Source organism: Elephas maximus, chromosome 11, assembly GCF_024166365.1.
Source record: "Elephas maximus indicus isolate mEleMax1 chromosome 11, mEleMax1 primary haplotype, whole genome shotgun sequence".
Classification (NCBI taxonomy): Eukaryota; Metazoa; Chordata; class Mammalia; order Proboscidea; family Elephantidae; genus Elephas; species Elephas maximus.
The window spans coordinates 71,177,748-71,191,670 of NC_064829.1; the positions used below are offsets into that span (position 1 = coordinate 71,177,748).

Genomic DNA, 13,923 nt, shown 5'->3' on the forward strand with positions numbered 1-13,923 from the left:
GTCTTTGACAGGGTGCAGTCTTACTACTTTTTTTTTTGTTTTGTTCGCTTTAGTGGAAAATATTTGAGTTTTCCTTCTCTGACAGGTTTCCGCCTTACATGGGTTCCACCTTTCACAGGTTTTACTGTACATTTACACGTTTCATTTGGAAAAACTGAAATTGCCCAAGTGGTTGGTATTTATGTTCATTGTAATATATCTCTCAGAGCTCGTAGGTTCATGGAAAGAAACAAAGCATTTAATTTACTAACTCGAAATTATCAGGCTTAATTTTTTTTTTTTAAAGTATAGTCTAGCACTGATTCCCCAAGCCACAGTTATGCTGAGCTGATCTTCCAAAACTTGAATCCATTCAGTTGCTTGGAATGGCTCCTCATTCGTTGATGGTCTGTGAGCTGCATCGCTAGTGTAGTGTTCTGCATGTATTCAATTGGACAGGGGACTATACTACAGCCTTTTTTGTTTTATAGGTTTGTATTGCTTGCAGTTGTGGATGTTGTTCTAAGGATACTTGGTCTACAGAGCCTCTCCTGTTTTTTTAGGATGAGAAAAGTGTGATTACTTACAGCAGCTTAGCTGCTTGGTGAAGTCCCTGGGTGGTGGAAACAATTAACATGCCCAGCTGCTAACCGAAAGGTTGGAGGTTTGAGTCCACCGAGAGGTGCCTTAGAAGAAAGGGCTGGCAGTCTACTTCTGAACAATCAGCCATTGAAAACCCTATGGGGTAGTTTACTCTCACACACATGGGGTCACCTGTGTCAAAATCAACTTGATGCCAAGCGGTGATGGTGGTGATAGTTAGTTGATCAAGGCAGGTATTAAATATTCCCATTTAGAGATAAGGAAACTGAAGGACAAATAGGTGAAGTGACTTATCCAAGGCCACATAGCTAGTAAGTAGTAGAGCTGTCCTCCTTACCCCTGCATCTTGTTAAGCCTATACCCTTCTTCTGTATGTCAAGTAGCCTGGGCTTCAACTTTGTGTCTTCCGCTGTCTTCGTGTTTTGAGATACAGTAGAAGTACAGTAGCTTTTGCCAAAAGGACTTTCTATTCTAATTGTGAGTTCTTTAGAAGCCCCTTTCTATAACAGAGATTTGAGACCATTTCTGTATGTCCCTATTTCTTTTCCTTTATTTCCACGTTCCTGTAACCTTTTCAGTTTGGGCTAGGTACTTACCAGGTGGCATCATCATGGCCCAGCTGGATATACTTTGTGAGATAAGAGTGGTGCAGGACCCATGATGTCAAGGAGTAATGCCCATGTAGGGATTCACCCCTTCGCTGAAGCCTGTATGTGGTCGGCAGATGGCCTCCCTTGCCCCACTCACAGAGGACTCACTGTCCATCTCTGCCTTGTCTTCATTTCTAAGGCTTAAACTTACCCTGCGGACTTCATCTACTTTTCCTTGCTCTGGTCTGAGGGATTATGTTGTCGTTTTGTCATGCGGGTTGAAAGAGGTGCCCTTTTGGTTAAGATCAAAACTGCATTTCAGACGCTGACATGATAGTATAATGTTAATATAATAGTATAGTCCCTTATTCAAATTCTGGATCTACTTCTTGAGCCATGTGACCTTGGACAAGTTACATAACCACACCGTGCCTCAGTTTAACCCTCATCTTTGGAACTACGAGATGAGTTGTTATGAACATTAATCTACAACACTTGGAATAATGTCTGTCACAAAGAAAGCACTACTTAAACGTTAACTATTACTATTATTGTTACTAATACTTGGGGGGGGAGCTAGCATAATAAAGGCCTACTTGTTCTCAGGCATATCCAAGTAGCTTCCGATTTATTTTTATTATTTGTTTATTTAGCCCTTTCTTATTTTGGGAGGAATCTTAGTTTTAATAACTGCTGTGTAGGTGGGTCGCTGCCTCTTTGGATAGCCCAGCTGGTATTTTTTTTTTTGGGAATCAAGCAGAGCCTTCTAACTTGAGCTCTTCTTCTCTTTGTGGTGGGTTCCTTATGTGCCTAGATTGGTCTGTGGGAAGCACTTAAATCTTTCTTTCTGTTGCCGGGGCACAGGACTGGGCAGAGAGGCAAGTAGTACTAGCTTTTGTAGTCACCTTGGCAGCTCCCTGCCATTATGACATGTCTAATTAGTCCTCTCACTATAGATGTTCCTGGTTCTCCCACGACTCCCATAAGACTGCTCTTGCTTGTTGGAGCCTTGCTAATGTGACTTCCTCCCCCTTGTTTCCAGCAGGAACAGCTTGTAGTTCATAATGAAGAAAGGAATCAAATACAACTTGATGTTTTAATAATTGCCTCTTAGTTGCCTAAAGAGAGTATTTAGTACGGCGCTTCAGCTGAAATGGAATTTGTCTTCTTCAAAGTAGTCTCCATGTGAAAGAATACGTTACATAGGTCAGAGCTAACTGGAGAGAAAGAAAGGGTTGTAAAGTAGTTCAGTGACCGTTCTTTAGCAAATTCTTTTTGAGTGTTAAGCATAGGGTTCTATCAGTGAACAAAATAGACAAAAATCCCTGTGCATATGGAACCTATAGTCTAGACACAGAGGCAGATAATAAATAAGGAAATGATACGATGTTGGAAGGTGATGAGTTCACGCCTCTTCTCAGAACTTTTCTTTGCTTCCCATTTTGCTCACAGTAAAAGCCATACTCCTTGTTAAGTACCATCTAGTTGGCTCTGACTTACAGCAACTTTATGGCTAACTGACAAAGCACTGCCCAGTCTCACACCATCTTCATGATTGTTGCTATGTTTGAGTCCATCATTGTGGTTATTGTGTCAGTCCATCTCAATGAGGGTGTCTCTCATTTTGCACACCTTCTGTTTTTATTTTACCAACCATAATTTTTTTTAGTGATTGATCTTTCTTGATGATGTGTCCAAAGTAAGTGAGCCAAAGTCTTGCCGTCCCTGCTTCTAAGCATTCTGGGTGTATTTCTTCTAAAACTGATTTTTAGAACATTTTGCTCACAGTAAAAGCCACAATCCTTACAGTGACCTAAAAGGCCCATAGGATCTGCTACCCATCCCACCCTACTGCACCCCACCCCACCTAACCCCACCCCACTCCTTACCTTTCTGAAGTCATTACTGGCTGTTCCTCCAATGTGCCGGGCACATTCCTTTCCTAGGGCCTTTGCACCAGCTGTTTCCTCCACCTGGAACGTTCTTCCTTTAGATAAACGTTTCAGCTCCTTCAAGTCTAAATGCCACTTTTCAATGAGGCCCACCCCCACCACCCTAATTAAATTATATCGTCCACCTTCTCAATGGTCCTGACCATAATAGTTACCAATTTTTTAACATACTATGTAATTTATTTTTGAGGTAAGTTTAGAGGGCAGGGGTCTTCATTTTGTTTATTGAAGTGTATACGAAGTGCTTACCTAGAACAGTAACTGGCACATAGTAAGTATTCAATAATCATGTTGAATGAATGAAAATGAAAAGTGCTGTGGAAAAAATAAAGAAGAGTAAATTAGTTTCCTGTGACTACTGTGACAAAGTACCACAACCTTGGTGGCTTAAAACAACAGACATGTAATCTCGTGTGGCTTTGGAGGCCAGAAGTCTGAAATCAAGGTGTCAGCAAAACTGTGCTCTCTTTGAAGGCTGTAGCAGAGAAGCCAGGGGTGAATACATTCCTTGCTTCTCCTAGCTTCTGGTGGCTCCAGGCATCCCTTGGCGTGTGGCAGCATCACTCCAGTCTCTGCCTCCATGGTTACGTTACCTCCTCCTCTTCTCCTTCACACACCCTCTCTGCCTCTCTTCTAGATGGATACATAAGATTGTATTCGGGGCCTACCAGGAGAATCCAGGATAAGATCCTCATCTTCAGATCTGTAACTTAATCATATCTTTTGCCATATGAGGTAATTTTTACAGATTCCAGGGGTCAGGATGTGAATATATCTTTTGGGGGCCACCATTCAACTCACTACAAAGAGTTAAGGGAATCCTTCATTTACAGGAAGAAGACTCATCCCTGGTGCACCACCTGGTAGAACAATGAGTGAAAGGCAAGCCAGAGGGATGCTCTGATCTTTTTTATTTTTCTTTTTTACTGAAATTTTGAGATCAAATTTTTTTTCATATTAAAACACACAGATTCACACACACAGAAAAGCACAGAGTAATGTAACAATTTCTACAGACTGTCTTCCCCAGTTGTTAACATATTGACAGTTTCTTCATATCTTCTTTTGTCCCTGATATAAGGAAATCAGCATTACCGACAAACTCATAGTCTCCTAAGTTCCTTTTCTAGGTCCATTTCCCTCCCTGTCTATCTAGAGGAAATCACTTTCATTAATTTGGTATATGACCAATGTATGCTTTTGTAGGCTTATTGTACTTATAACTATTCATACAGAATATATATGAAATTGTTATATATATTTGTGTTAAAAATGTTTTTCATACATGGTCTTATATTCTGTGTAACATTTTGCAGCTTGCTTTTTTCTCTCTCCAGGTTGAAAGGTATGTGGATCTAGTTCATTCATTTTAACTGACTCTCTAAGCTACAGGTTCTCTCTCTTCTGGTTTCAGAATATTTAAATCCCAGAGATCTCTGCTTTGCCCAGCCTGGGTACCATCCTGGTGCCCCTTGGGTCAGTCTGGGGTTTCAGAGAATGGATATTGAAGTTGCTCCCACCAGGATTGTATGCCTGCCCCTGTAGCCAGAGGGTCAGGATGCTTCGTTTGCAGTTCCCATCAGGATCACGTGTGTTTGAGGGTTGTTATAAGAAGTGGAGAAAGATCCCAGGCAGGAAAAAAAACACAGATTTCCACTCGAGTTTCAAGTTTGGGCTTGGAAATTCTGTCCTCAGATGGTTCTGTGCCTTGTCCTTATGTTGTGACAACTGTAATGTAGTATCTTAATTGGCTTCTGCTTCTCTTTTTTTTTTTTTTTCTCTAGATGTGTACTCATTGGGGCCAGAGATTGTCCCTTGTCTCTATCTTATTTACTGCAGTGTCTGGCACATTGGATGCTCAACACATATTTTCGAATGAGTGATTCCACTGCTTAGCATGACTTCCACCTTCGCTTCCTGTGAACAGGTTCCTGCCAGGGAATTCCATGTGGCTATGGTGTTTTGCACCTGCCTTTCGGGCCCAGTAAGAGTCTGGCTCATCTCACATCATTTAGTTTACATTGTGGGGGTTGGCCCTGTTTGGAACTTTCTTTTTTCTTGTTACAGGGTGAAAATTCAAGGAAAGATGAAATTGCTAAAATGTAAACTGAGACTTGCTTTTTAAAATCGTTTGCGTCGAGCCCAGTCAGGCCTCTTTCATCCCAGCATCCCCTTCGCTTTCTCATGTGCACAGTAGTTTCTTTCTAACCTCAAATATGCTATTAGCAGAATATATTTTATGCCTATTTACTTTGGAATACCTTTTTAGCTTCAGGAGAATTTCAGTTCCAATGAGTGTAAAATGTGAATCATTCAACTTAGAAATGGTAATAGTAATAATAACTGTAATAGCAGTTAACATATGTTGGTATTCTTTTTCTGTGCCAGGCATTAGAGGTAGGTGCCATCTTTATGAGGAAACCTGAGCTTGGAGAGATCAGTGGTCTCCTCAAGTGCTCTCAGCTCATAAGTGATGGAACGGGGAGGTGAACTCCTGTATTCCTAAGGACTGTGTCCTCTGCCTTCTGTAACTAGGAAAAAGAAACCTGGAGTTGTGTAATAGGAAAGGGGATCAGGTATATTGCAGAGAAGGAGCAGAGTTTTCTGTCATAGAGTTTTGGTAAAGATAAAAGAGCATGAGAGAGAATCAGCCCAAGTCTTAGAGTGTCCTTGTGAGGACAGAAGGTACCAAGACGGGTGTCAGTGGGGCTGAAGCCAGGTGTATAAACTGGCACTATATAGCCCACGATATTGGAGAGAGCATTTGAGAAAAACAGATTACTCAGTACATTTTCTGTCTCTAGCACTCCAGTTGGTCAGTAGCCCTGGAACCATGGCCGTGGCAGGACTCATTTACTCAGAAGGGCATTAAACATCTGGATAAACATTTAGACATAAAATAAATTTTACTTAGAATACTTACGTGAAGAAAAGCTGAATGAGTTTATAAGTATCTCACTGAAATTTTGTGGGAGAGACAACCTGAGAAGTTTTTTACAGCAGGCAGGTAATGGTATCTGATTAAATGCTGCCAGTATTAAGGAGGTATACAAGGCCATTGGTGCTGCTTTTCTTTATTTGTGCTGTTTTACATCATTATATACAAAGGCTTTCATAGATTCAGCTTAGATGTGTCTGTCTCCCTTCCTTATATGTACTATAAGGTCTGTATTCTTACCTCTGAATTCTTGTACCTGGGATGTGTTCAGGAATATAACCGTACAGTTGGAGATTACTGGTAAACTTGATAGGATAATCTGTGCTCTTTGTAACCTGTCTCCTATACTAGGTTACTGTAAGCACCCTCCAGGCAGAGCCACAGCTTTCTGCTGTTATTCAAGCAGGAAAAACCTTGGCTCAGTTTTGTACCAAGTGGATACTCTTTTGGTTTATATTTGGATTAATAGTGCTACTGGCATTGTGTATCTGTGTTCTCAAATAGCGTTATCTTACTATGTAGAAAGCTGTTCTAGGAGAAGTGGATGGTATTAAAATTAAATTGTATTTTTATCCCCCGCCAGGTTGCATCACAGCGTATTAGCTCAGTGGACCTCTCGTGTTGTAGCCTGGAGCATCTTCCTGCCAACCTCTTCTACAGCCAGGACCTCACTCATCTCAATTTAAAACAAAACTTCCTAAGGCAAAACCCCAGCCTGCCAGCTGCCAGAGGGCTCAATGAACTGCAAAGGTGAGCATTCCGAAATAGAAATTGGTCAGTAATTACAAGGAGAGGGAAATCAGCTTCTGGTTGTTTCTTGAATATTCTGACTTAAAAAAAAAAAAGCTACCGTGTAAAGCCTTTCACTTTCAGAAGGTAGGATAAAGGGACTTTGTTTATTAGTGAGGACGTTATTTATCAATTCTCATTTTGAAATTTTTTTCAAGGTTCCTCCCTTTGAAATTAATGATTCGTGATATTCATTAACTGGATAGATTTGTATAAGAAGGACAGTTTTCTTTAACTATTTCTACTGCTTAAAAAAAAAAAAAAAATTTTTTTTTTTTTTTTAACCTATCTACAAATGCATCTGTGAACAGTTAATGACTTGGTATGTTACTTCTGAACTACAGGGGTTTGGTCAGATTAAATGATTTCTTTTGAAATACAAAAGGTCAGTTTTTCAATGAAAGGACATTTCCTTATAAATTTAAGAACCAAAATTTAAATCTATCAACATCATCTGGGTGATTAGTATGTAGGTTTCAAGAGTCACATGTTAAATAAATAGAATCTATTCCTTTATAACTAAAGAGAAAGGACTTTACCTACATGTGCCTAAGACATATTTAAAAATTTACCATAAAGATTCATCTCTTTTTTAAGAGCAATGGTCAATCTTGTTTCTTTAGTAAATTAAACTTCTGATACATTTGTTACTAGAGAATGTAACTTTTAAATAAATAATTAATTGTTCATTTGTTTTTAAATGATCATGAGATGATCAGAGATCAAACTATGGTAGTTAACCATTGCAATTTTGTGTTTATAGTTCTCAACGTTCAGAAAAAAATAATCCAGTAAATGCTTACTATAAAGTATGTACAGGTATGTAATTGGAAAAGAGAAGAAATATATAATTAGAAATTGCATTTTCAGATAATTGTAGATATTCTTCTTTGATACTATATCAAAATTTGAAAAATGTTTATCTCTTAAAGGTTAGTTCCAATGTGAACTCTAAAACCCTATCAGTGGTATTTGAATTCTTTTACATTAAGAACCATTGATCTGCCTTATGCTTCGAATGGATCTCTACCCATACATGATGTTACTAAATGAAGTATTGGTCCTTTGAAAAATACTGGCTGTTTGTATAATTCAGATATTCCCAAAGTTAACAGATTTCATTATGCAACTTCAAGAAATCACATTTGTTAATATCACCACTGATCTAATCAGAAAAGTCTTTAAATACTGGGAAGTTGTCAAGCTCACTATAAATGCAAGTTTTGAAAATTTTTAATTGAAAGCTTGAATGATATCATTGGCAACAAATACCGTCAGTTGTTTTTCTTGAACCGACATTCTCACTTCATTTATTTTTGAGAAAATGTCTGCCAAATACCCAAGTGTGAATAACTATAGTGTCAGTCATTCTTTTAAGTAAAAATTGTGTTCCATGAAAATACCGACTAGCTCACCTCACAGTTCAAATAATTGTATAATTGTTTTCTCTGAGTAGCCATCATACTTCAGTATGCAGAAGTGCTTTATGTGTACTTCTTATTTTATTACCCAGAAAATTAAAAAGATATGTACTCAAGCTTCAAGATATAATAAAAATAACTTTTCCTGTACCATCAAGGATATTTTTAAGTAAAACTGGCATTGAAATTAAAAAAATATATACTTTTACTGTGTATTAGAGAAGAGTATAGTAACTACTGTAGGACGGTTTGGTGCTTCACTGAATAAATTACATAGGCAATAGAAACTCCAATAGGAATATTGTTCTTAAGCAATTTATTATCAGTCCTGATAACTGATAGATGCTATGAAAGTAAACCACAGTGAAATTCTTGAACTTAAGTTTTTATATGCTCTGTGTATTGATAGGAAACCCTGGTGGTATAGTGGTTAAGAGCTATGGCTACTAACCAAAAGGTCGGCAGTTCGAATCCACCAGGTGCTCCTTGGAAACTCTGTGGGGCAGTTCTACTCTGCCTTGTAGGGTGACTATGAGTTGGAATCGACTCGACAGCAACGGGTTTGGTTTTTGGTTTTGTTTTTAATTTGATAGTATCGATAGTAGTTCTACTGATGCGTTTACACTAAGGTTAGATTGTTTTTTGCTCAAGGGTTACATCGTGATACAATATGTTTTTGAAGTTTGAAATTTATTTAAATTTTTTTTTTTTCTTTTTTTAAGATTTCTGCATTTCTGTTGCAGGACATCAAGAAAACATTATACTACAGAGTCCTGGTGTCCTAGAACAGAAAGGGGCATTAGAATTAATCTAAACCAGTGCTTTATTTTAGGGACGAGGTAGATGGAGATGCTAAGTGCAGTTTAATGGCTACCTTCTGGGGAGAGAGTTAGGGGAATGTGGTTAGGAAATGGTTTGGAGAGGGTTTTAAGTATATCTGTAATGTTTTCTTTAAAAAGAAAAAGAATTAGAGACAAATATGGCAACAAAAAAAAGTATTAGCATTTCAAAAAGCTAGTAGTGGATACTACGTGAGATCGTCCCTGTTTCTTCATTTGAGTATTGCATAATACTTGGAAAAATTAAAACCTAAGCAAAAATAAAACTAAAATGCTTCTTATTACATGGGAGACTATGATGCTCCCTAAGGGCTAGTATTTGTGGGATAAATAAATCAAATATCAAGGTGAAGGATATTTTGACACGGAGCACTTTAGTAGGACTCAAGGGCTGCATTGCCTGTTGGCTCTCTGAGATCCCCAGACTCATTCTCTCTCTGTAAATGTCTTTTGAACTCATCCTCTCTTCTCCTTCCCCTTTCTTCATTCCCCAACACACACACCTCCTCTCCCCCAATTGCCATAGTAAAAACACTGCTTAATGTCCACTTGGGCTGTTGGCAGTAGCTTTGGAGAACTGGTCATCTTGCTGCCATTTTCCCACTGCAATTCATCTTATGTATTTTTTTCACTATGGTTTTGTACCTTTATTGGCTTTGTTTTTATTTTAAAGAATTTTAAACTTTATTTCTATCAAAATAATATCCTACCTAGGAACACACAAACTATCTAAATTGATTCAGGAAGAAATGGAAGATCTCAATAGATCTATCTATGTAACAAGTAACAAGATTGAATCAGTAATTAAAAACCAACAAAGAAAAGTATAGGACTAGATGGCATCACTACTAAACATTAAAGAAGAACTAATTCCATTCGTGTTTAAACTCTTCTAAAAAATACAAGAGGGAAGACTTCCTAACTCATATGAAGCCAACATGTCCAGGATATCAAAACCAGATAGACACCACAAGCAAAGAAAACCGAAGACATAACCAAAAAAAAACAAACCAATTGCTGTTAAGTCAAATCCAACTCATGGCGACCCCATGTAGAGCTGTGCTCCATAAGATTTTCAATGGCTGATTTTTTTGGAAGTAGATTGCTAGGCCTTTCTTCTGAGACACCTCTGGGTGGACTCGAACTGCCAACCTTCCTGTTAGCAGCCACTACATTAACCATTTATACTACCCAGGCACTATATATATTTGTATACAAACACACACACAATTTTCTCTCCTTCTTGCGTTGTCTTGATTCCCCCCCGCCCCCCCGTTTGTATAGTTCTCTGACTGTTACGTTAGAAACTTAAATATTTGGTGACCCTTTGCTCTCTGTTCCTGTTTAATAGCGAGTCACTGAATAGGGCCTGGATGCTCTGTGTGTCTGTGGTCAAGGCTTCTAACCGTACAGCTTCACTGCCAGGGATATCAGGTGTGGGCCCTTTGGTTTGACTGGGGAACCTCCAAAGACAGTATCTGTGGACTTTTCCCCTAGGGTATGTCAGCTTTACTGGAGAGGAATCCTTTGGTCTTCTGCCTGAGTAGTGCATGCCTGACTGTCAGGATTCAGGGAGCTGAGCAGGGAAGGGAGCAGTCATCTCAAGGTTTCCAGTATGGATTTTTACTCAAACCTTCGGTTTTCAGAACAGTGCCTCACGTTTGTCTTCTGCTATACATGGTTTTGTCTTTGAACTGGGGACTTTCTGGTTCAGTTTATCCCAGGGAATAAACCATCTCCTGCTGGAATGGGGGAAATGATCTGGGGTCTAACTGCTCTTTACATTACCTTTTGGAAATCCTTTTGTATAACAAAAATACAGAAAAAGGCACAAATAGGAGTATACACTTTGGTGGGTTGCCACAAAGTGAACACTGGGATGGAACCGGTACCTGTATTGAGAAATATTACTAGAACCTAGAAGTCCACCTGTGCCCCTCCTCTTGTTAACCCCAGCCACTCTCCTGACTTCTAACACCGTCAGCTTCACCTGTTCTTGTACTTGATATAAGTGGATCATAGAATATATGTTCTTGTGACCAGCTTCTTTCATTTACATGTCTTTTTAAAACACAAAACAAAGCATGCCAGTTTATATATTATCACCTTGTACTTTAGTGTGTAGTATAAAACCATAAAGTTGATTTGCTTAAGGTGGAAGATTCTAAAGTTTACACCGCAGTAAAAGGTTTCTGTTTTGTTCTTTCTATTGCTTTAAGCATGGGGGAAGGTTGGCTGAGGGGACCGGGTTGGTATGTGGGGGCTGAGTAACTGGTGAGGCTGAGGGTATGCTGCCCTGTGGGAAAGGTTGCCTTTAGACCAGTTTCTGTTCCACCACACGCTACTGTAAGGTTTTAGTCCCCCCCCCATTTTCTAAGAAAGATTTTACTGCTGAGTTTTCAACGATCCAAAACTGCTAAGTCTTTAAAGTAATATTGTTTATATATATATGTGTACGTGTGTGTATATGTATATGTGTTTGTATACACACACTATACACATGCATACATATATCTAATGCTAGGAATTTAAAATCATAATGTATATTCAGAAAGTCATACACGCACATTAGAAAGCATTAATGTACCTTTTTTATGTTCATACAGTTAGTGTGGTCATTTTGAGATAAGCCATATATTTTAATTGCTAACTTTTGTGTTTATGGAATTTATGCTAATAAATCTCATGTTAGAGAGGCAGAGCCAAAGAGTAATTTATTCTTTGCTGTTTTTATCTAAATCTCAAGGAATGAATTTTTAGATCACAGTGCTAGGGCAAACATCCAGGGAGAAACTTAAGAACAATGCATTTATTACATGCAGGAGTTCTGAGACTTTCACTCTTAACTTCATGTCCTTGTCATTTTTCTCTCCACTGCACATTTTCACCTTAAATGAATTAGCCATCTTCAAAAAGCATTTAAATTGGTATTTGCACCAGCATTCTAAATCTGGAAAGATGGCATGCTGATGTACACACACAGGTCAGCAGTTTCAGAGGGAAACCGTTTTTCTTGGAACTACAACTGTTTGTTTTTCCTTTATTGGCACTGGAACTATTTGAGGTAGTTTTCAAAATACAGAGGAGAGGCAATGTCAGAGTAATATCTGGAGGTTCTAATGGTTTCTTTCCTGATTATGTGTGTCCTTAGTTATAATGTATTGTTTACTTCTCTTAGTAGTAGGTAGTGCTTCACATACATTAGCTATATCTTCACCTAGAGAGCCTAGATGGTATTAGTATTAATATTGTTATTATTTTCAATGGAGAATTATTTTTAATAAAATAGAATACAATAAGTTTTTTTGTAGAGTCAGTAAAGACAACAACTTTTTGCTGGTTTAAATTCAAGAAATATATTTCTATCCCAAATCTTAGTTTTATTGTTTTTAATGTGATAGCCAAAGCAGTATGAACTTATTTACATTAAATTGTATTGCTGTTCAGACATTTTACTATACTGATAAATTTGGCTGTTTTTAATTTACAATTAGTTTCCTGGGAAGTAACATTGCATTGAACCACTGTAGTTTGTTAGGGGCAATAGGTCAGAGAGATCTTTTATGGTGATACCTAATGCATTGCTTACAAAGAGCAATGTGGAAAACAAACTCAAAAGTAAAGCTGGATAGTATCAATAATGTATGTGTGTTTTTGGTACCCTTTCCCACATGGTGACAAATTTGTTACTTGAATTGAATTTAAATGTCTTTATCTTAGATTATTTTAATTTACTCGTCATTTCTATCTGCCACTTTTAAAGATAGCCTATGTTTTTTTTTTTAGTTATGTTTTAGTAAGTACTTGAGAAATTGATAATTAAAACACACTTAAATTGCTTACTTCTCTATGTTGAATATTGGACAAAGTATACAAAAATTACTGTTGTCCTCTGATAGTTTCACAATATTTTATGCAATGGTTTAAAAAGAGCTTGTTTTTATAAAGATATAATGCATAGTAAAACCTTAAGCTTTTAAAAACTTGACATTACATTTAATGTTTGCCTGAGTGGCTTACAGTATAGATACCATAAGGAAAGAGTTGACTTCAGTTTATCACCTTCATTACTTAACTGTTTTCAAGAAATCAGGTCTCCTGAGAGATCAATTCCACTGTTAGGTGGACCATTAAATACATCCTTGATAAATGAACACATCAGTGCATGGTAGTGGAAATTGTCTTTATTCATTCACTTATATGCTAAGTATACCCCACTGCTTTGCAAAAGGTATTTGTAGTGTTTTGTAGTAGAAGAAAGTGAGACTGGTAATTTGTCATTATATTTATCTTTGTTTGAAGATAAGATGAGAAGAAGCATGCATAGAGAAATGATTGAGGAAATGTTACATAGAAAAAGATTCCTAAGAAAGGACTGGACGTTGGAAAAGGAGATACTAGATATAAAGTGGACAGTATGATATTGGATTTTCTTAAAAAATAAAACAAACTATGGGTCTATTCACCATTCTCTAGTAAACATACCTCACATCTTGCCGTTTAACTTTGTAGGGATTGTGCTACCCTTTTAACCTTCACCACCCTCCAAACTCAGGCCCAACCGTGTGAATCTTACCCATCCTTCAAAGCATAGTTGTAAAGACTTTGATTTCCCGAAACTTTTGGTTATTTCCCAATTCTGACTTCTTGTGAAATCCCTATTTGTTTATGAAGTCTTTGAGGGTAGAGACATGGCTTTCTTATCCCCCTCTCCTCCCGCCATGCAGTACTTACACACACACACACACACACACACACATATACATAGAGAGAGAGAGAAAGAGAAAAACGTGTGTGTGTTGATTATCAGAC

General features: G+C 37.9%; 1 protein-coding gene across 1 annotated transcript in view; it reads left to right on the plus strand.

Annotated features, from left to right (window-relative positions):
- The window catches only part of PHLPP1 (PH domain and leucine rich repeat protein phosphatase 1), a 214,760-nt gene that overhangs the window by 120,570 nt on the left and 80,267 nt on the right, over nucleotides 1-13,923 (plus strand). Inside the window, exon 4 of the mRNA XM_049900477.1 lies at nucleotides 6,646-6,812. Within this exon, the coding sequence (XP_049756434.1) occupies nucleotides 6,646-6,812 (167 nt within the window). The remainder of the gene's footprint in view (nucleotides 1-6,645; nucleotides 6,813-13,923) is intronic.